Here is a 25,957-nt window from a genome sequence, read left to right on the forward strand (position 1 = left end):
TTCTATATGTAGCCCTGACTGTCATGGAACTCATTATACAGACCAGACTGCCTTCAAACTGAGATCTGCATGCTTCTGCATCCTGAGTACTAGGATTAAAGGCATCACCACCATACCTGATGTTGTCTGTCTGGCTGTCTCTCTCTCTCTCAACTGCTGAACTATCTCTCCAGCTTAGAGTGTTTCTTTTTTTTTTTTTGACACAAGAGTTCATGTGCCCCAGGGCTGGCCTTAAACTATAGCTGAGGATGAGACTGAGCCTCTGGTCCTCCTGCCTCCATCTAGGATTGTAAGCTTAGACCACCATGCTCAGTTTTATGTATTACTGGGGATCTACCTAGGACTTTATGCATGGCAGGCAAGCACTCTCCAACCCAGCTACATCTGCAGTGGGAATATTTCTTATTGCCTATATTAAGCAAAAGATTGCACCTTTTCCTTCAACAGTCCCCCAAATTCTCATTTTACTCAATATAAAACCAAACAGTTCCACAAGACTAAGCAAGGACACTGAGCACAGTGGCACACATGTAGTCTCAGTACATGGGAGGCAGAAAAAGGTACAAAAAACTAAATTATTCAGGATTGTAAGGAGGTTAGAAAGCAGATACTCTCATATTTTACAATTGGTGTTATAGAGGAAAAGTCCTAAAATTTGGCACAACCTCTATAGACTAGCAATTCTACTCACAAAGTTTAACCTTGTAAATTAATGAAGAAACATTAAAATATGTATAATGCTGCTTGATATGACATCATTGATAAAACAAAATAAAAATAAAAAAATAAATACTAGGGACTAAAAAATGTATGACATTTGTGATATAAAATATACAATTATATGCATTTATTTTAGAGGAGATAATTAAACTTTGTGTTTACTTCTTTGGCATTTTGAAGTGGAGGGTCTCCCTATGTTATCAAAGCATGCCTTGAACCCCTGGGCTCAGCTGGCCCTCCTGTCTCAGGCCTGCTAGCAGGCTGCGTTCGCTTCTATTAAGCTTCTTATACACAAAGAACAACACACACTCTGTATCTTTTTCCTAATGTTGTCCTTCCCATCACTTCCCACCAGGTTCTACCTATAAGGCTCCTGGGATTTTGGTGAGAAGATACATGTGAAGGGCTTAGCTCCATACTGTCTGGAACACCAACTAAGAAACAGTTGCTATCAACATCATGGCTTCATTACTTGCCCCTTCACTTGAACAATATGTGACAGTGTTTATTTGCTTTCAAGATGACTGGGAGGTAAAGGTACCTGTCATTCAAGCTGACAACTTGTGTTCAATTCCTAGGACTCATCTGGTGGAAGGGGAGCACTGAACCTTAACAGTGGTCCTCTGATGTCCACAAGCATGGTATGGAGTATGCGTCTGTATGCATGGCTGCTGCCAGCGCTCAGGCACTCAGTTACTATGTTGAAGATCACGGCTATTATTTCTAAAGCTTATAATGGAATATATATCAAAGTAGAATGCTGTAATGGATTCAACATATTCATTATTCAGAGTCAGCAGGATCAACATTTAGTTTCCCAAACCCATTTATATTCCTACCTCCTCCAGTCACCCAGATTATTTTGAGGTAAATCCTAGTATACATTAGAGATGTTTGTTTTTTTGAGACAGGGTTTCCCTGTGTAGTCCTGACTGTATTGTATCAAAACTTAGTCAGTAAAGCAGGCTGGCCTTGAACTCGGAGGTCTGACTGCTTTTGCCTCCTGAGTGCTGGGATTAAAGGCATACAAGTCTCCTGAGTACAGGCTGACCTTGATCTCTCAATTCTCTTGTCTCAGCCTAGGATTTGGAGGTATGTACCACCATATATATTAGAACATGGAGTTTGCAACAGAACCTCATGTAGCACAGGCTAGACATGAACTTAGTACACAGATCTTCCTTTCCCCTATTTCCCAAAAATGCTATGCCTGATTCAGTAATGGGGCTTGAAATATTGAAACAACAGTTTTAATTTTTAAATTTTTTTTTTGAGATAGGGTCTTACTCTATAGCTCTGGTGGTCCAAGAATTCACTCTGTAGACCAGGCTAGACTGGAACTCACAGAGATCCACTCATCTTTGTTTTCTGATTGCTGGAGTTAAAGGCATGTGCCACTACACACAGCTACAATTTTACAATTCTTTACTAGGTACTTCACTTTGGTTTGCAGAGGTTAGCTATATAACCTTTGTATGTAGGTGCCTACAAATCACTCAGTGAATGTAAGGTCAATCTTCTCTTTTCTCTGGTGGTTGGTTCTAGATAGGTCCCTCCCTGCCTTATCAGTATCTTCCTCTCTCCCTTCTCTTGGCTGAATGTGTCACCATGCTTGTCTATACCTGAGTTTTCTATCATGGCTTCTTTATTTCAGGAAAATTCTAATCCTTCAAGATGTTCAACATATTAAAAAAGTTAAGGGTTGGGCTGGAGAGATGGCTTAGTAGCTAAGGTTACCCAAGTTTGGTTTCCAGGACTCATGTCCGGCAGCTAACAAGGACCTATGGCTGCAGCTTCTGGGGACCAACTTCTGGCCTCCTTAGTCACTTACACACTAGTGCCATCCATACACATACATACATAAAATAAATTTAAAGAAGATCAAGAGTAAAGCCAACTTGAAAAGTTTGCAAAGGCTATTCCTGCAACATATTTTAAAATATAAAAGATACAAGTCATTCAACAATGCACTCTGCTTATTTAATTGAAAAAGCTTTCATTTTTTGATTGATTTATTTTATTTTTATATGAATGAGTGTTCTGCTTATATATGTGTATGTGCATCACCTGTGTGCCTGGTGCCCACAAAGGCACCAGATCTCCAGGAATGAAGGGTCTGGAATTATGAATGACTGTGAGGCACCATGTGGTATCTGGTCCCAGGTTCTCTGCAAGAGTAACTTTTTTTTTTTTTTTTTGATTTTGATTTTTTCAAGACAGGGTTTCTCTATTTAGCCCTAGCTGTTCTGGAACTCACTCTGTAGACCAGGCTGGCCTCAAACTCAGAAATCCGCCTACCTCTGCCTCCCAGAGTGCTGGGATTACAGGCGTGCGCCATTACCACCCAGCTAAGAGTAACAATTGTTAACCATTGAGTCGTCTTTCCTGCCCAAAAAGCTTGTATTTTAATCTACAATTCACAAGGCCCCAAACAACAATAACAAAACAAAAAACAAAACGAAACAAAGTAAAACAAACCTAGAATTCCACGGAACTTGGGAATGTTCCTATCAAAGCAGTGTTCATAAGGCAATGCACTCACAGGACTATTAGCATCTCAATAAAACACTAAGAGCTACTCATGCCTTACAGGCTTCAATAAATTTATGTGGCCACTTACATATATACACCACAAATGGTCCCCTAAAGTGGAATATCTACCCTATATGTTTAGAGTACCTACATTATACAGTTACATGCTCAATGAGTTTCTGATAACTGAGCATACAGGTTGGACCAAACATGACTAATCTCAACTATTAATGCAGTCTCCAATGTTGCTGTAACTGAGTCCTTGAGATATTTTACATTTCTTACTAACAGCTATGAAAGGACTGAGAAAATGCCTATCATATTGGTCAGGAGTTCCTTAAAGATTCTTTTTGCCACATTAATACACATCTTCTGGGTTAGCCAATGACATGACCTATGTGAGTTTAGCATCATCTTGTTTACTCTCTTGAGCTCCTGGCCCCTCTTTTATAAATGCTTAGATAGGTTTATTGAGGGAAGTTACTAGACAGAGAAGTCTAGGTCAGGGCCCAATGTATGATAGGTGATTGATTTCTTTTCCTTGCCATGGACAACAATAAATTAGTGCCAAAGGAAAAGGTAGCATTTTTATATAGTAAGCTTGTTCCAACAAGGCGACAATAACACGGAAGTGATCTAGCTATATATACACCCCTCTGGTCCAGAGCATTTCCAGATTAGGATAAGAGTAACTGCAAAGACCCTGAGGCATGAGTGCTTGCACTGCATGAGGAATGGCAAGGATGACCAATGTGCAACATGCCAGACAGCGCAGTGGGAACCAAAAGGGCAGCAGAGCCGAGGTCAGAGAGTTAGCGGGTCAGAGATGGCATAGAAGCCCATTATTAACATGTTGGCATCTTACTTCAAATAGAAAAGTTATCATAATGTCTAGAAGTAAAAATTAGCATGATTTATAGACTTTATTAATTTGGGGGAGGGGTGAAGGCTTGTTACTAGAAACTGAGCCCAGGACCTTGTGCATACTAGGAATGCTAGCTTCTTTCACTTTGAGATAGAGTCTCACTAAGTTATCCAGTCAACTCCAGGTTTGTCCTGTAGCCCAGGAAGGTCTTGAATTTATAATACTTGTCTTCACTTCCTGAGTAGCTAGGATTACAGGCCTATACCAGCAGATTCAGCACTGATGCTCTGTGATTACACGTCACTATAATTACTGTGCCAAGAAACAGACTAGGGACCAGAAGAATATTCTAACTAAGAGTGGAATAAAGGTATAGAAATGAATCATATCTGTATGTTTTTTTAAAAACCTGCATGTATTTTAAAGGTAAAGAAGACACAAATTGTTTATGGTTTAGATATAAAGGTCTGATAAAAAAAAAATCAAGAACTCTTAAGATTTTGAAATGAGCAACCAAAAGTCAATGCTGCTATTTATTGCAGGATGAGAAAGAATGAAGACAAGTTGAAAAATGGACAAGGTGAGATGTAGAGATGCTATCTCTGACACACTCTCATAGTCTTGGAAGTGGAACCACTTCAAGCTGGTTGCTACTGCCACCTGGGCAGCTTATGATTGATCACTTCCGAAAGGTGAGGGTGCACAGAAGACCTTATTCTTCTCCATCCAGGCCATAGATTTGATATGCAATACAACAGCTGGGAATATTGATGAGCTGATAAAAAATGAGGGTAAGGAAGCCTTAAAGCCAGTAAGAAATCCTCCCTAGTTCTGCACTAAGTGACAGCATCTCCCAGAAGGATCTTCTGGAATCAAGTTCACCTAGTGATCAACAAAGATTAGGAGAGGGAGGGAGGGAGGGAGGGAGGGAGGGAGGGAGGGAGGGAGAGAGAGAGAGAGAGAGAGAAGAGAGAGAGAGAGAGAGAGAGAGAGAGAGAGAGAGAGAGAGAGAGAGAGAGAGAGAAATGGAATGGTTGATGATCAGGGCACACTAACCCAAGATATTGATACTTAGTTTCTCTTTTAATTCAACATCTTCCTCAGTGATATAAACAATTCTTAGCTGTCTTCAGCCTCCTGCATACCCATATTACTGCCCACTTTTGAGACTGGACAAGCAGAATAGAATTTCACCTACTTTTTTTTCCTGCAAAGGTATAAAACAAGTATTCCTCTTGGAAAGAAGGGTTCTTCCAAGAGCCATTAGTTCTTAAACAAATCTGAAGAGTATAAGTTTTCAAGGATTTTTATTTTATATGCCTAATTTTGGTGCCTATCTGTGTATACGTACCCACAGAAATCAGAGAGGGCACTGAATTTCTTAGAACCAGAGCTGGTGATGGTTGTGATGGGACGTGGATGCTGGGAATCAAACCTGGGTATCCTAGAAGAGCAGCAAACATTCTTAACCACTGAATATTTCTTCCAGACTCTGGTTTTTATTTTTATTTACAAATTTTCTTTTATTTTCAGTGCTAAAGTTTGAACTCTGGGCCCATGTGCAATCTAGGTAAGATTTTGATGTTTATGCTCTACCCCCAGGACTTATTTGTTTTGTTTTTTGAGACAGGGTCTTCTATTGTCCTGGCTGGCCTTGAACTAGTTTATATAGCTGAGAATTACTTAACTCCTTACTACTACATCCACTGCTCAAGTAATCAAGAGAGTACAAAGGCTGCCACTGGGCAGTTGAATATAGACTTTTGAGAAGCCCATGCCCTAGAACATTTCTCTACTTAAAAAGAAATTTAACTACAGGGAATACATGCTCAAATTCTGCTACAAGGAATAAACTCACTGTTTATAATAACCCAGGTAATGGTGGCCTGTAATTCCAGCACTTGGGAGGCAGAGGCAGGTAGACCTCTGAGTTTGAGGCCAGCCTGGTCTAGAAAGTCAGTTCCAGGACAGCCAGAGAAATCCTGTCTCAAAAAAACAAAACAAAACCCTAAGTAATCATAAAAAAATATTATATATTTGATTCTCAGCACCACATAACAATTTCCATATAAAATATATTAAAATATATGAAAAGAGACAACAGTATGTATATGACCCCAGGGTTTTAATTTTTGCTCTAAATTTATGTTTGTAGTGTGAGGATCAAACCTAGGATCTTGAGCTTCTTAGATAACCTAATCATTCTGCTTTATTGTTCTAGAGGACTGTTTATGCGTAAATCATATTAACATATAAATAGAGAGGCTTAGACAGCACATCAATAACATTTTTTATAGGCCAGGCATGTTGGCACATGTCTTTAATCCTGGCACTCAAAAGGCAGAGGGAGCATCTCTTTGGATTCTATGCCAGCAGGGCAATAGAGTGAGGCCCTGCCTCAAAAACAAACAAATCCCATATTTACAAGTCATGTTTAGAATTCAGTTTTTACTTTCTGTCTTGGTGTGTTAAAATTGAACTCAAGGCTTAAAAAAAAGTGTTGTTTTTTTTTAATTTTGTGTTCACTGGTGTTTTACCTGCACATATGGCTGTGTGAGGGTGTTGGATCCCTTGAAGTTATGGACAGTTATAAGCTGCCATGTAGGTGCTAAGTTAGGCAAGTACTCCATCCTGGTCACATCCCAAGCCTGAAAGTCAGTTTACTGACTTAACAAAATCAGTTCTGTGTCTATTATTGATTGAAGACTTCTTCCTTCTTTTTGTAGTGACACATATCTTAGCACTTGGGAGACTGAGACAGGAGGACCAGAAGTTTAAGGCCAGCCTCAGCTACACAGCCATTCTGCAATCAGCCTGGGCTTTATGTAAGACACTTTCTCAAAACACCAAAACCTAAAATCAAAATAACATTCATCTAAAAAAAAGACTTTCTCCTGAGAAGCCACTCATGGACTACTCCCCAAAGGGGGCTCTCCTCTAGAGAGTGCGACGTCACAGACTCTCTGAAGGGTACCTAAGCACAGGAGACTGTTAACTCCCCACAGTGTGGTAGAACAACCCAGAGTACCCTACTCTCCACTGGCTAAAGACCCAACTGAACTAACTAGAAGCTCCACAGTCCCCACCAGGGCAACAGGGAATGGCTTTTGTTTTCTATAAACAGACAAGAAAAAAGTCAGGTTGAAACACTCCTTAGAGGAAGGAAAATAGAAACCAGGCAGTGAGGAATGCTTCATATTCCTAAAAGCTTTTTTTGTAAGTTAACACATGGTGTCTGCTTCTCTCTAGTCACCTATTTATCACTCTCCTCCTTAGAGAAGGGAAAAAGCCCTGGCTGTTTTCCTAGTGCAAAGTTCTGTAGCTGGGGAAGGGGGGAGAGGGAAGGAAGGAGGGTGCTTTAAGCATGATGCAAACCATTTGGAGCTAAGTAAGAGCACTGCCAACACAAGCTGCACTATTTAAACAAGTGAGGAAATGATCGTATATACAACATGCCAGGAGCTCTGCGCTCTCTCTCTCTCTCTCTCTCTCTCTCTCTCTCTCTCCTCCTCCTCCTCCCTCCCTCCCCCTTCCTTTCTCTCTCATACACACACAGAGGCACCGGGCGGGGCGGGGGGGGGTGGTTGGGGGAAGACACACACACACCCCCAAAGGAAGTTGAGAGGGATTTTTTTTCAGGACACAGAACTGGATGTCAGCGGCTAAAAGGTCGATATTTTCCCTTAACACCCTTCTCAATGACTTAATCATGTTCCGTTTGCACAGAAAACTTCCCAAGAATAAAGTCTGGAGAATTAAGAGAATGGATAAATGGGAAGGGATGTCTGGCCTGCAGCTGACCTTATCCGAGGTCTTCTCCACGTAGCAGGGGTCCTGAGGGGCAGCCAGCAAGGGGACAAAGCCAGAGAGAAGCCGATCCTCTTCCAGGATAAGCAGGGTGAGGTCATCATCCGGGTCCTTGTACAGTGGCACCTCAGACTGATTCACTGCAGTCAGTATGTTACAGAAATCAGCTAGTGTTGACCACACATCCACAGCAACCCTGTGAGAAATAAGACGAGAAAAGAAGAATGGCTCTAAAGAGGTCAGTGAAAGTGTTCTTCCTGCTTTGGGAATGGAAAGATATTTGCAACAAAAGCTGTAAGGCTGGCTGGCAGCTGCCAAGAAATACTATCAAAATTGCAATATGAAGTCATGCCCATAGCCACCATCTGTGTGTGTGTATTCTCTATGTAAAGGTGAAATTGATCAGGGAACTTTTAATCCTAACCAGTGAATTTTGAGAACCAGTTGCCTAATGCTGGTCCTGTCACCTTTCCAGACAGTGTGATGAGATACTTTAAACAGTCTAGATACCCAGTGCCTAAGGCAGCTCTCAGGAGTCCCTGCTCTTGCATAGTCAAGTAGATGCCACACAGACAGAAACTGGGCACTAGCTTCTCTCCTTCAGCCACAGCAGCACAGGGAGCAGCCACACTATGTAGTCATGTAGGCTTCCCTGTTAGAAATATTTTATAAATTAATTCTCTGTATGTAAGCAGTAAAATGAATACATGTCCAAGAAAATCCCCCTCCTGTCCTGCCCAAGTCTGCTCTGGAGGGGAAGGCTTCTTGCTCACTGCAATGCTGTCTTGGCTGTGCTATGCCTTCTTCCTTCTCTCACTTGTACATTAGACACAGGACGACAAACCATCTTGGGACTGTCCAAGTTTTAGCACTAAAATTTTTAGATCTCTTAAGTCCCCTAGTCCAACACAAATCAGGTTGCTTGGTCACCCTAGTCCCACATTACCAGGTTCTGGTTGAACCTAGGAAGAAGCATTAAACCTACAAGATCTATCTCTCTCTACTTAAAACTCCAAGGTAGAATTATAGAAAGAAGGTTTATTTAGTTTATACCATCGCCTACTGTGGCTTAGATTGTTTGATGGGTCTTAAACATCTCCTAAACTTTGTCTGCCTAGGTAAACCTCAATTGTAGTTGTATATAATGCCTGCCAAGTTTACAGACTTGATTTTCTCCTCCAGAAAAGCTTCTAACCCAGGAGACTGGAATAGGAGGTACCTACCCTCTAGATGCTAAGATGTTAGGAATATTATTTTAAAAAAAACAGAAAACAAAACAAGACAACAAGAAGAAAACCCACAGGAGAGACTGAGTAGGAAGAAGCGCCATGCCAGTAAGTTCTGAGAGTCCTTGAAATCTCTCAGGGACTCTGTCCATGAGCTACAGGGTGGGGGGAGACCTCAGCCATTCAACCCCTAACTCTCATTCCAAGATGACAGGAAAGGGGGCATTTCAGGAATTTCCTCTGAGAGTGAAGCTAGGGGAGACTGGGGGAGGGATGGGGACTCCCTCACCAGCTTCAGGTGGAAGGAGGCTGAGGTGGCTTATTTACTGAAATCACTACACTAGGAAAAGGCAATGAAACGAAACATCTTGTTTTCAGGAGTGTCCTGGGAACCAGGCGGAACACAGTCCCATTAATCACACAACGGCACATAATCAACACACGTGTACTGCAGAACCAAGTCACTTCCCAGGCTTTGCCTAGCAAGAACAACCCGTTTGGGAAGAATCAGCAGAGGGATGCAAGTTTTCTAAAGCCCTCTGCAAGGACACCAACAAGCAGACTCATTCACAAAGCTCCATCTTTTGGCTCAGCTGAGTTTGGCTGTCAGAAATGTTTAAATATGGAAAAAAATAAACAGTTGCAACACGTTTCTGTGCAGAAATCTGCCTGGGCTCCTCTGTGATGTAATGGGAAATGCGGCACTCAGGCTACCAGCTGTAGAATAAACAGAACTTTGAGGGTTAAAAGGAACTGAACTTTCCACGACCCCATCTGCAGAGAAGAAAATAATAAGAGGAATGATGCACTGCCCCACAGCTCTGATAGTTTATCCTCCGGTCCGGCTGCAGAGACAAGCACCGGATGTGATAGGGCTGCTCAGGGCTGCCTCTGAGGTTAGTGCTGCCCATGGGAGACACACAGGGAGGCTCTTCCAGTTCCCGGCTTCCTCCCCCAGTGCCCTGCTGGCCACTTGAGCCCAGTGCCTGAGTCTGATCCCACAGCGTGGTGTGCTTTGGCCAACAGGCACTGCTTGGCTGCAGAGCAGCAATTTGGAAAATAAACAGGAAAAACGCCAGTGAGAAGGAAGAAGGTGAAAAGTCTCCCATCTGAATTCTTGGCTTGGAGGTCATGGTTGGTGCTAAACAGGTCAAGGCTGCTTGAGGACAGAGTTAGGGATGAGGGTGTGGGCAGCAGTATCCCCAGCCAGAGAGAGGCAGCAGAAAATCACCCACAGTTTCCTCAGTGGGAGGCCCCACAGCCCTCTCATCCTCCCACCCTTACCATCTTGGATCCAAGAAGAAGAAATATGTGGTGCCATGTGGTTCTCATTACCATGCTCTCCTGTCCCCTAAGGCTCAGATAAACGAAACTGACTCCTCCCAGAGACTGCTGCTCATCACTAGGGACTCCTGCCCACCTCTATCTTTTGCCCATTACCACCCACCTTGTGCCAAAACCTTATGACACACTGCAGTGATAAGGTAGATGAGAGTTCTTACCCTGTTAATTTTGTAAGACAGCAGCTGGGGCCAAAAGACATAGGAAGTACCCTGAGTTCTCAAGTCAGAAATATAAATAAAAGCAGTGCAAGGGTCAAGCTAGACTGATCAGAATCACAGAGATATTAAAAAAAAAATGTTTCAATGAAATGTCATTCCTGTAGTCAGGTCAGCCTGATCTTACTGGTACCCATGGGCCGACCTGTGACAAAGGTGTTGGAAAAAACAATCAAGAAACAAACAACAACAAGGGGAGGTTCTCCAAAAACCCAGGTGAGAGACCTGAACTGTAAAGCTAACACCTGCAAGAGGATGAGGTTGTTTCTGGAAGCTTAGGTCAACTGTGCCAAAGGGGTGTGAGGTAAATTCCATGGGTGAATAGTTTCCTGTCTAAGTAGAAGGGGGACATCTTGAATTTGTTCCCCATGCTTCTTTCTCATCCCAATAAGAAGTGTCATTTAACCTTCACCTCATAGTAGCCCTTGGACCCCCAAGGAGTCAATATTGGTGGAAGGGCACAAAGTAAAATCCTTATGGCTATGAAGAACTTAAAGATACTTGAGAGCACACGGGGTTCAATCAAGTCCCTCTGCCACCCATTCCTATCCAGCTTTTTGCTGAGGAGATTGAAGGTTATAGGTGGGTAGGAGGACGTAAAGAGTCTCATTCTGCAGTCCAGGCTGGCTTGGAACTCACCATGTCACCCTGACTGGTGTCAAAGCCTCAGTGGTCCTGACTGCTGGGATCATAGGTATATGGTCCTATGCTTGGCTTAGACAAATCCTTCTGGCTTCTTCTGGTTCAACTTGTATTTGGGGGATGTACTAGAGCCTACAAAATCCCATAAAGTTAGGGTACATTCTTCACCAAGCAAACACAAATCAATCAGAGAATATGAAACTGTATTCAATAAACCTATTTATGGCTCCCAGAATGGCGGCAATGGAGTCTTTCAGAAGCTAGGGGTGCGATTTGTGTTCAGGGATCAGCAGTTGCAAAGTAACCCACTAGCCCAACCTCAAAGAACACAGCACACACCAGGAAAGCAAATCTCTGGCTGTAGTTGGAATGCCAGATCCTAGCCTGAGACAGAGCAGCAATGACTAGTTAGAGGTATGTACTCAGTACCAAGGTTCACTACAGACATGCATTCACTTACTCCACCAGCAAGGGGAAAAAAAAAAGAGTTAATTTACTTTTTATTGCCTCAGAATTCCAAGGTTTAATGTAGCTGTCAGTTTGAGTGCAGTGCAGCTGCTGGCCGATACAATGCAGCCCAGGCCAGCCCAGGTGACTGGGGAAACACATTTCACAGAAATGAACCAACACACACTCTTGGCTGGTTGTTTGGAGGATATTGACTTGGGGAATCAGATTAACCCTTCAGGCTGGGGTTAGTTCTGCAAATAGCATTAGAAAACTCTCCAGTCCAGGGAATTGAGAAGCTTGCTCTCAGGTGAGCCCACAGTTTTTGTGTTTCTATAGTTCTCACAGATGATGTTATACAACTATGTGCCCTGAAAGACTGAGGTGTGGAGCGTATGAGGCATGGTATACCACAGCCATCATCTCCTTGTCTGAAATGCAAGGAGAGAGCCAGGTCTGCTATCTGCCAGGTTAAGTCAGGTAGGACTGTTCCCAGAGCTCCAACAGACACGACTAAGGAAGTGTAACAGGTTGGAATGCTCTGACCATGGCTCAGTCTATCTCTCTAGAAAGACCAAGGAAGACTAAGCATTCACACACTTCTTCCTATTTTTACTGGGGGAATAGGCTGACTGGTGATTAATATCAAGTACAATGACCCCATGTTACAAGCCTGCAGGGGCCTGTGGAGGTAGCCATTTCCTGTGTAATACCAGCTTGTTTAAACACTAACATTCAAACTCCACAGCTGCAGAACAAACCCGGAAAGAGGTGAGTGAGAAGAAGCCCTGCATTGTGTTTCAGAGCTATGGAAGATCAGAGAGGTAGTACAGATGGGAAACAAGTTGGAGTTTGGGTTCCTGGAGTGAAGAAATCTGGAAACAGCCAAGGTAGTATAGAAAGTAGGTACAAGGAAGCCAAAAGCCCACTGAGCAGAAACTCACAGGAAAGGCAAAAAACTATCAAGCAAATGCTCAATGGCATACATTACCTGCTTTAAGAAATGTATTTCCCTTTGGGAGCCCAACTCTCTGGGTCAACAGACAACATTAAGACCCTGGTTGCCCTGGAAAACTTCTTATGTAACTGTGGAAAAATGGCAGGGTTTAAGCAGCTAGTTGCAAAAATGGACCTAAATCTAACAAGTCTAATGGTGCTACAAGAATAATATTTGGGCATAAGATGGTAATAAGTTCTGTCAAAAGCCTGTATGCAGTGGGATGACTACACAGTTCTGGAACTTCAGTGCTAGGAACTATAGTAGGCTATCAGGGTGGAGATGAAGCTCTCTCACTGGGATACAGGAACCACAATATTTGTGTTTTAGATGCTGCCACAATACAAAGATTGTCTAGGAGGTAAGACAACAGCAAGATACCTTGATTCACAAATAAGAGATGCCTACTAATTAACCTAGTTGAAGATTATCCCTTTAGCAATCACAGTTCATGGGTCCTCTGAGAAAGTACTCAGCCCTAAATCAGTTCTGCCTAGCAGAGCAAATCACATTCTGAAGCTGTACTACATCAAGGACAGAAGTGCCTCCATGTTGCTAGGCAGTGTAGCGAGAGCCATACAGTCAGTAACAGATCATTGTAATCTCTTTGTAGGATTTCTCAGGCACCAAAGTGTTTCTCCTATGTCATCTCCACAAACTCATTCTAGGTCATAGCCTTACTTGATTTCAGTTCTTTCAAGTCATTCTCGTATGTATAGCCTTTGGAACATCACTATGGTGTGGTAAACCCATCAGCACTGGGTTTGGGAAAAACAGCCCCTAGGGGATTCTGACATCTCCATGGCCTGAGCAGAGGAGCCCTTGGTGGCCTCCCTGGTGCGGATTCTCACGGTTCCTGCCTCTTCAAACTTTTAGCTGTAACCACTCCAACACATCTTCTCAGTTTAGCATATACTGGACCCAAATAACCTTAGTCTAGTGCTGGAAAGTTTCTCCCTGGGGTCAGCTGCTGTACCCTGCAAGGTCAGACTAAAGCCTTACACACCAACACCCCTTTCTTTTACAAGGAGTCCTATGGGAGGAGTAGGGAGAAGACAGAGGTTCCTGCCATGGGAGAGATCATGTGTGCCCCATGCTCAGCACTTGGAGGAAGAGGAACCCCTTGGTGCCAGGCTGCAGTGCTGACGCCCCAGAGTGGAGCCAGGGAGACTGGGTGGGGAGCCAGAGTAGCAAAGGGGCTTCCCATAGTCACCAGCACTTCCTTCAGGGAAGTGCTGATGGACTATTACTTAGTGACCTCCTAAAATGCTCTTTGGGAAGACGTATTAAGCGTCCTTGAAAGTCTGCCGATTAGATTTGGGATTAGTTCTCATTCAGAGTTGCCTATGAGGGTGCACGAACTAGCTGTTTCTTTAACTCAAGAATTCGTATCTCATCTACAAGGCCAACATATGTGAGCTCCCTGAGGACACACCCCCTTTCTCTCTGATGAGGGAGCCACGGAAGTCTCTCTAGAATTTTTTTCAAGTATGATCTGCAGACTATATAAGAGAAGCAATGGAAAAGCAGCAAGTTCAGGAATTTCTAGATTTAAAAAAAAAAAAAAGTACTCCAATCCAACAGTGTGATAAATGCATCCGAGCTACAATTAGGAAGATATATAGCGTCAGAATGCGAAGGTCTGGGCAGCCTGGTGAAACGCGGGCTCTCCAGAGCCCCAGCTATGTTTCCCATTATGTAACCCTGGTCATGGGCAGACAGCCAGACTCCAAATGAAAAAGAGACTCTGGCTTGGCACTGGTTCTATTTTCCTATCCTCATTCGGGGTCAGCACAGTGTCATACAGCTGCAGAGAAAGCTCTGGGGATTAAACCTGGGAAAGCCTCCAAGACCAGGACCCGGGTTCAAGTACCAGCTGAAAGCAATAAACCAACTGCCACAGCTGGGCTAGGTTTGGATGTTCTCAGAGTCCCCTGACTCTTTCACTTACTGAGAACTAGAGATCAAGATGAGGGAAGACTTGGCTTCGGCAGAGACTGTGAAATGAGGTAGGTTGTCCCACTGCCCTGGCTCTGCCCAAGGTCCTGGGATACAAGGAGCTCCTATGTCTGGGTTCATGGAAGACTGCTGTTCAGCTTTTCTTCCATCAGCTGACATTAACACCTTTCCTCATGGTCACTTGGTGAAGTAGAAAGCAGCTGCTTGCTTTTCCTGCCTTAAAAAAGCCCTGGTGTAGAAGAGCTAAGAACTTGTGCTAGTTGACAGTCATGTAGGTGGTCTCTCCAAACATTGAAATCTGCTCTAAAATGATCAAAACCCTCTATACTGCCTTTTACAGTGGACAAGGAAGTCACTTGCTATAGTCTACTCCAATCTCCTGGGACACAAAGTCGTTCTATCAAATCTCCTAACAGAGCCAAGTGATGTCTCCTTACCTACATGCTGACTCCAGACCCACTCAATGCCGTTGTGGGGAAGGAACAAATAGCTCTGCAAAGCTTCCCTTGTCAGCTCTTCAAGAATAATGAGATCCTGTCACCATCATCATAAGTGCTCCATATGTGATTACCTCTAGTCAGGAGATCTGACTAGAAAGAATAGGAACGCAGGTAAAGAGGAGAGAACCGAGAAAACTAATGGTGAACTTTGGAATCCCTCAGGACAGTGAAGGATTATGTGCCACGAATCTCTAGCCATCCAAGGAGAGAAGGCACAAATGAAGGGGTCAAGATGAAGTAAGGGTCCAACAGGTCAGAGGGATCATCTGGATTTTCCAGAGGAAATGCAAGAAAACTATAGATTATCTAGCCACCTTAAGATCAGAGAAGAAATGCAGGCAAGGACCAACAAAAGCACAAAAGGGGCCAGCAGTAAGTGGATGCCATTTCCTTCTTACTCCCTAGAGAGCATCCCTAAGTCTTTCAAAATGAAGATCTGCAAGAAGGAACTTTCTAGTGTCAGGGGTGTTATCGTTCTGACCTCTATAGAACTATCTAGGGTATGTCATTCCTATGGCCTCAAGAGAAGACATCATCAAAGCCGTGTCTGGTGGCTCACACCTGTAATGCCAGTGCTTCAGGGTTAGGCAGGAGTGCCACGAATCTGAAACCGTCCTGGACTACAAAGTGAGTTCCAGCTCAGCCTAGGTTATAGAACAAAACCTTGTTTCAATAACCAAAGGTGCCCATAGATTGGATGGATGACTATAAGACACAAGTTTGAAAAGGACAAAGCTTCCAAAGCTTGCCAATGATCTCAGGCTTGGTATTTACTGGGAGTACCTAGGTAGCCAGTTATAGGAAAAAACTAGAAAAGTGGAAAAGTAAAACTCTGAATCTACCTTTCTGATGCTCAGATTTTAAGGCTACAAAATGGAGCTGCCCCCAGTGTTAGTCACACAAGGTTTGCTCTGCTGAGCTTAGTCCTTATATGACCATGCCTTGGGGTCAGGCACAAGGACAGCAACTGCTGCGTGACACTTATTGCATTCTGGAGTCAGCTGCTAATCATGATGAGGGGCAAGGGAGGGTGGGGAGATGAAAAGAGAGGACAGGAGGTGACAGGAGGGGGAGGTGAGGAAGGGAGAACACAAGAACAAGGGCATCTAAATCCTGACAACACTGACATATCTCCTGCCTAGATTCACAAGAGTGAATGTCTTTTTCTTTCTTTCTTTTTGTTTTTTTTTTGTTTGTTTTTTTGTTTTTTTGTTTTTTTTTTGAGACAGGGTTTCTCTGTGTAGCCCTGACTGTCCTGGAACTGTCTGTAGACCAGGCTGGCCTCAAACTCAGAAATCTGCCTGCCTCTGCCTCCCAAGTGCTGGGATTACAGGTGTGCGCCACCACCACCTGGCTTAAGAGTGACTGTCTTAAGATACAAAAACTTCTTTACTGGGAAGACAAATTCAATACAGTAATGGATCAGATTTGGTTTTTTTCATGAGAAGAAGTCTGAATAAGTGAAACAAGTATGAGTCATGTGTCCCAAGCCCTTCTAGTTCTGCTGGAGATGGCTTGGACCACGTGTTCAGCTATAGACTGAGCCCTTGTCAAAAGATGGGCACAGAGTCAGCAATAGACCATTTTCTACCACATCCAAAGGGGAAACAGGCTCAGCATCTCAAGCAAATGAAGCCCAGTATTTCCTGTATAAACTTTGCATTTCCTTTTTTTTTTTACACTTGCTGTCTTCAGACACACCAGAAGGGGGCATCAGATCCCATTACAGATGGTTGTGAGCCACGATGAGGTTGCTGGGAACCACATGAACTCAGGACCTCTGGAAAGCAGTCAGTGTTCTTAAACACTGAGCCATCTCTCCAGCCCCAAGCTTTGTAATTCCAAAGCCAAACAAAAGCCAAAGAGAGGAGGAGGTAAGATGGATGAGGGGAGAAGAGCTAGGAAGGATTAACAACCTGACAGCTCAGGGCGGGCGCACCAGAGCTAAGGGACCTGTGAATGTGGGCTGAGGTGACCCGAGAAAGACGCAGGGACAGACAGTCTGCTTCTCTGTCCCTGACAGAAGACAAGACACTCAAGGACCATTTGCACATCAGAAGCACGGGTGTAGATACTTAGAAAGTTGCCTTTTTTATAGCTATTTCCCCCCAAATTGCAAATTGCCTTGCCCACAAGGCAACCTGTAATTGCGTTACAGATTAATAGCCTAAAAATTTGAGACTGTAGATGCTAATTCTTCAGGGATCACTGCTGGGAAACAGCTGCCCCTGGCCAGCAGGTCTGTTAGCTCTTTTGTGAGGCTCCCGCTGCCCAACTCAGGGTTCAACCCTGCTCATGAGACTTCCAGTCTGGAACACATTTTGGAAACCTAGGAAGGCTCACAGGAAGTATGTGAGCTGTCTGATGCTGGGAGCACTGTCCACACAGTTAGAAAGCTAGAGCTAGGGAGGAACCAGAGAAAGCGGGAGTCCAGAGGTGCCTCTTGGGGTGAGGTACAAGGAAATAATTTAGAAGGAAAGTAGGCGAAGAGTCAAGACTACACAGCCCACACAGAGAGCTCAGTAACTACTGACCAGAAATCTCTGCTGCAGTCTTCTCTCTGTGGGACACCCATAAGTCTAGGAGATACACATGCCTGGCTGCCAACCCAGACAAAGTCCCCCTCACTCCGCAGCAGGAGCCAAGGTGCCCACACTCTACCCTCCAGTGTTTGCTTCTACCAGAGAAGAGCCCCGGGCATGAATGATGAAAGACTAGGTACCCATGCTTGTTACAAAACACAAATCACACACATACATAGCCCACAGAGCCTAAAGCAGCTTTCACTGCATACACCTATGGGAAAGGAAAAGTCAGAGACTGAGTGGTGGGTGATCAGGGAGAAAATCAATGACATAAAGATCTAGAGATAGTGGGAAAGAAGAAGGAAAAGAGAAAGAAGATGAGGGGGGAGAGAGAACTAATAGAGATGGTGCCTACATGCAGATACTACTGTGCTAATATGTAATGAAAGAATGAGAGATCGAGGGTCAGGTCTTCTTTGTAGCAGGCTGTGGAGTCAGTGATTTAGGCTTTGTGGGCTGTACAGTCTCTGTGGCAAACACTCAGCTCTGTTGCTGTTATATAAAAAAACAAAAAATAAACAAGCTTGCCTGTGCTCTCATACAACATTACTGAAATCTGACTTGTATGTAATTTTCTTAAGTTTGAATTAGTATTCTTGTGATTTTTTTTTCCAAACCATTTAAAATATCTACCATTCTTGGGTGGTGGGACAGTTGGTCTCCCTAATAAAGGGAGACAAACAAGGCAAGTAGAAGCAAGCTGAGACAAGCAGAGACAGACAGAAAGACACAAACAAATCCTCACACAAAGAATCCTCATCCAACAGAGACATTTACATTAGCACACAAAAACAATCAAATCGACAAACACATCATACCAATATGTAAATTTGGGCAAAGGCTTTCAAAAACATATTTAGGTGTTAGAAAGATGATAGCTTAGTGGCTAAGCACTTACTGTTTGTGCAGAAGACATGGGTTCAATTTTCAATGCCCCACATGGCAGTTCACATCTGTCCACAACTACAATTCTAGGAGATCCAATCCCCTCTTCTAACCTCTATGGGTACCAAGCATACATGTGGTGCATAGGTATACATGTGAGCAAAACAATCACACACACACACACACACACACACACACACACACGCACATGAATAAATAAATCTAAAAAGGAAAAATAAAAGGTATTGCCATAGATCCAGACACCAGAATAGACTGCTATGGGAATGGACATATGAACCCAAACACAAACAAGGACACAAAAACCACAGGTGTAAATGGGCATAGGCTCAGATAAAAGCATATCATACAGATATAATACATATAGCCACAGACTGGTACACACAGACACATAGGCAGCCACTGACCGGCATACTGAATTGTCCTTGGACAACCTCACAGAAGTAAAAACATACAGAACTTTATACTTCAAGGGTGCAGATAGACACTCTAAGACACACAGATCTACAGACACACAAGGACAAATAGTACTGTGACTGGAAGAGCTAGTAGACTGAATCCAAACACAGACAAAGAAAGAACACACCTGGTTATATAAAACTCTGGATGTAATTTATGGCAACGAATCATAAACATTAAAATTGTTACAATGGCAAATTCCATTATATGTTCTACTATTATTCTGAAACAACAATAAAACCCAAATACACAGATCTATACAGACCACCTATGCAAAATCACATATCCTCATACTAATACACCTCACCCCAACAAGTATCCCGAGAGACACTGCACAGAGGGCAAGGTGAGAAGACAGGGAATGAGTGAACTGAGAAGGAAGACAGGTATGTACCCACTCATCCCCGGCACACATTAAGTACCACAAGCGAAGATGAAAAACACTAAGTACAGAAGGTAACAAAGGTGAGGTCAGTTAACAAAGAAAGACTGAAGTGTAGAAAGAGGCATCAGCGGTACGAACATCAACAAAATGATCAGGATGAAGTGAGGCGACAAAGAACAAGGCCAAACAACGAGACACAGCCATAGAGGAAGAGAAAAGGGGAGAGGCCAAGGTAAAGGAAAGGACTAAACAACAGGCCAAGATAACCTACATCATCAGGGACAAGACAGGTGACAAGAAAATGGAGAAATCAAGCTTCAAAGGAGGAGAAAAGAAGGAAGCTGTAATGGTTAAAAGTAAGCAGACAATGACTTAGGACTAGACATGGAAAGGTGTGTGTTTGGGGATGGGGGTAGGAACACTACAAACCACTGTCACAGAATGGAAGAACAGGCAAGCCAACTTACTGCAAGGGCAGATCCAACGATGTGGGTGGAGGATTCCAGGTGTCTGGGTAGCCAAGCATCCAATCTGACCAGACTTTCACACTGGGGAGCAGCTCCTTCAGGTCCGGGACGAAGGAAGATACCTTGATGTCGTCTTGGTCCTCTTGATCTTCAGGAGAGGACAGCTGAGCTGCAGAGGCAAAGCATGAGAACCGGGGCCTGTGTGTACTGAGTGAAGCCCAGCATGCTGGGACTGCAGCAGCCTCTTAGCAGAGGGACTGCACGTTATAGGAGAGTAGGACTCAAAAGTGAGGACATGCACCAGCACCTCTGGGGACTCTGAAAGTACTACAAAGAGAGAACCAGAAAGCTGGCTTTCTCCTGGAGACAAAGCTTCTGCTTCACCTGGGGTCGAGCATAAGTCTCCACTCTGGCCTCCAGCTCACTGTTCTAGAATCCCTTAAGCACAGCACCAAGATGGCATCAGAGTTCCTGCCACAATTGCAAAACTTGAACTTAATCAGAAAAAAATCATCAGAAAAATACAAATTGTGGAACATTCTAGAAAATAAATGGCTTATATTTCCATATGTCAAGGCTATGAAGGACAATGGAAGAGAGGTTGAAAGAGACTAAAGAGATATAGCATTTAAATGCAGTGTGTGATCCTGAATTAGAGCCTAGGGTAGAGCCTCCCACCCCACCCCACTCCCCCACCCCCACCCTGCAGCCCAAAGAATATTGTCAGAATTGGGCATGGTAGCACATGCCTGTGATTATAGTATTCAGGAGGCTGAGCCTGGAGAATTTTGAGCTTGAAGTCAGACTGGCCTACTTTAAATGACTCTTTCTAAACAAAGAACATTATCAGGAAAATAAGTACAAATTGAATAAGGCCTATATATTCAATAATAGTACTACATCAACACTGGTTTTCTATTTTTCTTTCTTAAATTGATTTTAGATTTCATTATGTGTACTTGTGTGTATCTGTAAGTGGGCATCCACACATGAGTGCAGGCGCTCTTGGAAGCCAGAAGGATATTTGGATGCCCTGGAGATGGAGTGACAGGCAGTTGTGAGCAAAGTGAGTGCTAGGACCAAAGCTTAGGTTCTCTGCTTTGAGAGTAGTTGTCTTAGTCAGGGTTTCTATTCCTGCACAAACATCATGACCAAGAAGCAAGTTGGGGAAGAAAGGGTTTATTGAGCTTACACTTCCACGTTGCAGTTCATCACTAAAGGAAGTCAGGACTGGAACTCAAGCAGGTCAGGAAGCAGGAGCTGATGCAGAGGCCATGGAGGGATGTTTCTTACTGGCTTGCTTCCCCTGGCTTGCTCAGCCTGCTCTCTTATAGAACCCAGGACCACCAGCCCAAAGGTGGTACCACGCACAAGGGGCCCTCCCACCTTGATCACTAATTGAGAAAATGCCCCACAGCTGAATCTCATGGAGGCACTTCCCCAACTGAAGCTCCTTTCTCTGTGATAACTCCAGCCTGTGTCAAGTTGACACACAAAACCAGCCAGTACAGTAGTATTTGCTCTTAGTCACTGAGCCACTGTGCTAGCCCCAATTCCTTGATTTTTTGCAACTGTTCTTATTTGTTTATTGTTTTGATAAGAATATAAACTAGGGCTTATAAATGCTAGGCAAGTACTCTACCACTGAATACATTCTTAGCCCCCAGATTTTGCTAACTGTTAAGATATCATCCTTAGTGTGAAGAAATACAAAGTCAAGTATTTAGAGCCAAAGGGCCATTACGCTTGCAGTTTAAGATCAAATGATTCAGAACAAAAACAATAAGCATGAATGTGCATGTTTAAAGACACAGTAAAAACTTACTACCTGGGAGTCTAGAAAAAGCATATATAAAAATGCTTTGCATTATCCATTTAAATTTTATTATTAGTGTGTGTGTGTGTGTGTGTGTGTCTGTGATCTACCAAGCCATATTGCTGGCCCTATTTTTGTTTTTTGAGGGTATCATGTAGTCCAGTCTCATCTCAAACTCCCTCTATATATAGCCAAGAGTGACCTGGAATTCTTAAGAATTCCTGAGTCACTAGGTTTATGGTCATAAGCCACTAAACTCAACTGTTTTGTATGTGAAACTGTTTCAAAATAAATTGTTCCTACCTTTGAATAAAAGGCAACTCTAGAAGCAGGAGGTATTCACAACACTGGTGTAATGGGACACCAGTGTAAATGGGACTGGGTATAAATGCACAACGGAGGGAGGAGTCTTGCTGCTTGCCAATATTGATAACAGAAACCAAGATAAGGATCTTACTCCTACCTTTCTTGGCTACAATGATCTAAGGTAGACTTCTAGGTTAAAATATAAAGGATCTGGCATAATACCTTAAGGCAAGGACTAGTAGAACCTGCTTAGTTCAGTGAGTTCAAGATAGCTATCCCAGGTAGGTATAGCAACTACCACATACCAAAAAGACAGAACTATAAATTCATAAAAACATAAAATTATGAAAACATAAAGAAATTTGTTCAGTCCCTTGCACTGGGGAGATAGGAAAATGAAAGGGAAGACTCATTAGTAGTCTTCAGATGTTTCTATTTGTTTTTATATGTAATGTGTGTAGGTGTTTTTCTTGCAAATATGTCTGTGTACCACTTGCATTGCTGGTCCTCAGAGGGCTGAAGACAGCATCAGATCCCCTGCAATTCAAGTTACAGATGGTGGGCTAGAGAGATGGCTCAGTGGTTAAGAGCACTGACTGCTCTCCCAGAGGTCCTGAGTTCAATTCCCAGCAAACGCATGGTGGCTCACAACCATCTGTAATGAGATCTGATGCCATCTTCTGGTGTGTCTGAAGAAAGCATTGATGTACTCAAATACATTAAATAAGTAAATAGATACCTAGATAGATGGAAGGAAGGAAGGAAGGAAGGAAGGAAGGAAGGAAGGAAGGAAGGAAGGAAGGAAGGAAGGAAGGAAGGAAAAAGGGAAGGAAGGAAGGAAGAAAGATAGACAGAAAGACAGACAGAAAGACAGACAGAAAGAAAGAAAATTAAAACAAAAAGAAAAAAGTTCAAGTTACTGATGGTTGTTAGCTAGCATGTGAGTGTTGAGAATCAAATCTGGGTCCTCTGAAACAGCAGCCAGTATTCTTAACCACTGAGCCATTTCTTCAGTCCCTCTTTGGGCCTTTCTAAAGATAAAAGAACACATAAAACCCAGTGTGGTGGTGCATGCCTCCAGCACTGAGGAAGCAGAAGCAGACAGATCTGTGAGTTTAAGGCCAGCCTGGCCTATATAGAGAGTTCCAGGTCAACAACATTAAGAGAGACCCTGCCTATGAATAAATGAATGAGTGAATGGGTGAATGAATGCATTAATGGAAACCAAGCCAATAAACAAAGATCTCCCAGAGCAGCCCACAGGCAGGATGAAGTTCCTAACTACTACAGTAAAAAGGGAAGGCAGAGAGCCATAAAGAAGAAGGCGGCTCTGACAGGCCGTCAGACTACAGGCACAGATGGGCTGCTTAATGTGACAAAGGGAGAAGGACATGGGACACGCTGGAAGGAAAGAGACCAGAGAGCTGGAAAAGACAGAGCATCAACACTCTGAGGTTCATCTGGACAGGGCTGGGCAACCGGAAAACCCAGTGGCCAGGGCTCCTCCTGCTTACCTTTGGCAGAGTCCTTAAGTAAGCATGTGCAGCGCTGGACCAGTAGAGAAAACATAGCCAAGCCCAAAGATGCAGCTTGTTCCTGGATCACAGAACGACACTCCTCTGAGAAGCAGTCTGCAAGGAAGCAAAGGAAACTCCATCCCACCTGCCCCGTGGAGGGCTCCCTGACCACGGTGCTCGGCTTTCTTTTCTTTCTCTAGAATGACAGGTGGTGGCAGTAAGCTCTCTTGAAGTAGATTTATACGACTTTGTATTATATACAGAGCACTTGCCAGCTTGCCCTGCACATGGAGGAGTGCCAGATAACACCACAAGATCCCCCATGTAAGTCTTTTAAACTTTTAATTTATTTTTAATTAAAATATATACCACTTATTACATAAACTTAAAAATTAACACAAAAGTTCCTGAATAGAACACCAATAGCTTATGCTCTAAGATCAAGAATTGACAAATGGGGCCTCATAAAAATACAGTTTCTGTAAGGCTTTTTTTTTTAAAGATTTATTTATTTATTATATCTAAGTACACTGTAGCTGCCTCCAGACACACCAGAAGAGGGCATCAGATCTCATTACGGATGGTTGTGAGCCACCATGTGGTTTCTGGGATTTGAACTCAGGACCTTCCGAAGAGCAGTCAGGCTCTTACCCACTGAGCTATCTCTCCAGCCCAAGGCTCTTCCTTTTTTATATATAATTGAATTTTATACACAATGATGTGATGGTGTCAGATACCTAAGAACTGGACAGTTATAGACAGCTGTGAACTGCCAAGTGGAGGCTGGGAACTGAACTCAGGTCTTAGGAAGAGCAGCCAGTGCTCTTAACCACTGAGCTATCTCTCCAACCCCTAGGTCCTTGTTGAGTGTGAGAAATTTCTAACAAAGAGAGTGTATGTAAGAAGGCAAGACTACAAAGTCACTTTCTTTTCTAGAATGCTCAAGGTTAGATCATTGAAAAAAGGTCTAATCTTACATAACTAACTCAACTGTATCCTGTTTTAAATTTTATCCTTAAAAATACTTTAATTCATTGATAATTTTATACATGTACATAATGTAGTGTGAGTATATTCACTCTTTACCCTCTCTTACCCCTCGCCAATCCCTCTAAACCCCTTGTAGTTTCCAACAAGTCACCCTCTTATTTTCATAGCTTTTGTTTTTAATTTTTCTTTGCTTTAAAGATTTTTTTATTTTATGTGTGCTTCGTTTGCATGTAAATGTATAGATGATGCGCATGACTATGACTTGGGGATGGCAGACAGGTCCTCTGGGAGTTACTGACTGGGAGCCTACGTGTAGGTGCTGGGACCCCAAACCCAGACTCCAGCCCGTTCATTTCTTTAAAAAACATTATTTATTCTTTGGTAACTTCATATATGAATGCATTTGGATCATATGTACCTGCCCCTTCACCCTTTTTTTTTCAGTGACCCACCGAGATTAATTAAAGTTGCTAGTATGAGCACGGGTATAGGTTATTATTTAGTGGAGCATAAGCAATTCATCATAGACTATACCACTGATGAAAAATGATTCCTCCTCCACCTGTATAAATTCTTCATCAAGTCACTTCCCTAAGCCCCATTACCTCAAAATGCACAAAATAAGCTGGAGTTATAAAGTCTCTGCTTTAGTTAGCTATTGATAATGTAAAGTTATAGTACAAAACCTTATTTCATTAGCAGGAACAGAGTCAACAACAGATTTACAATTTATCTTCTTAGATCACCAACTTTGGTTTCAGGCCTAGGCCCTCTATATTCCTCATCCTAAGACATCCTTAGACATCCTAAGACACATGAGACACAAAAACACATTAACTTATTTTTGCTGAATGAATTACTTTTGTCAAAAACAATGCTTATTACATAATGTACTAGATCAGTGTTAGTCTCCCCCGCCCCCTTCACCCGGGGTTAAAAAAGAGTAAATCTGGCTTCTAATGCCAGCACCCTGGTTTCTCACTCTTACATCCTGGCTTTAACTTCCTCCTAGTTTTAGGTCACTGAGAGGTGCCACTCTGTTGATGGGCAGAGTTAGTCTTTACAATATTTCCATATCCCTGCCTTTACCTACATACTATCAGTGATCTCTTCAACTGCCATTTTATCCAGTTTTGAAGGCAATAACAACATGCCAGAAGCATCAGTCCAACTTCAGCTTCAGAGGGGGAGACACCCATCACACAAAGGAAGATGGACACAGGGGCCAAACTTACCAGCTTTGGCAGCAGCTAATCTGAAAATCCCCCCTCAGTA

General features: G+C 43.1%; 1 protein-coding gene across 4 annotated transcripts in view; it reads right to left on the minus strand.

The window, feature by feature from the left end:
- The window catches only part of Smg6 (SMG6 nonsense mediated mRNA decay factor), a 243,243-nt gene that overhangs the window by 101,719 nt on the left and 115,567 nt on the right, over nt 1-25,957 (minus strand). For all 4 annotated transcript variants that reach the window (XM_052194232.1, XM_052194230.1, XM_052194233.1 and 1 more), the window contains 3 exons: nt 23,690-23,806; nt 20,054-20,222; nt 7,919-8,120 (listed from right to left, as the gene is read on the minus strand). In XM_052194232.1, coding sequence (XP_052050192.1) covers nt 7,919-8,120; nt 20,054-20,222; nt 23,690-23,806 — 488 coding nt within the window. The remainder of the gene's footprint in view (nt 1-7,918; nt 8,121-20,053; nt 20,223-23,689; nt 23,807-25,957) is intronic.

This window comes from Apodemus sylvaticus, chromosome 10 (assembly GCF_947179515.1).
Source record: "Apodemus sylvaticus chromosome 10, mApoSyl1.1, whole genome shotgun sequence".
Taxonomy (NCBI): domain Eukaryota; kingdom Metazoa; phylum Chordata; class Mammalia; order Rodentia; family Muridae; genus Apodemus; species Apodemus sylvaticus.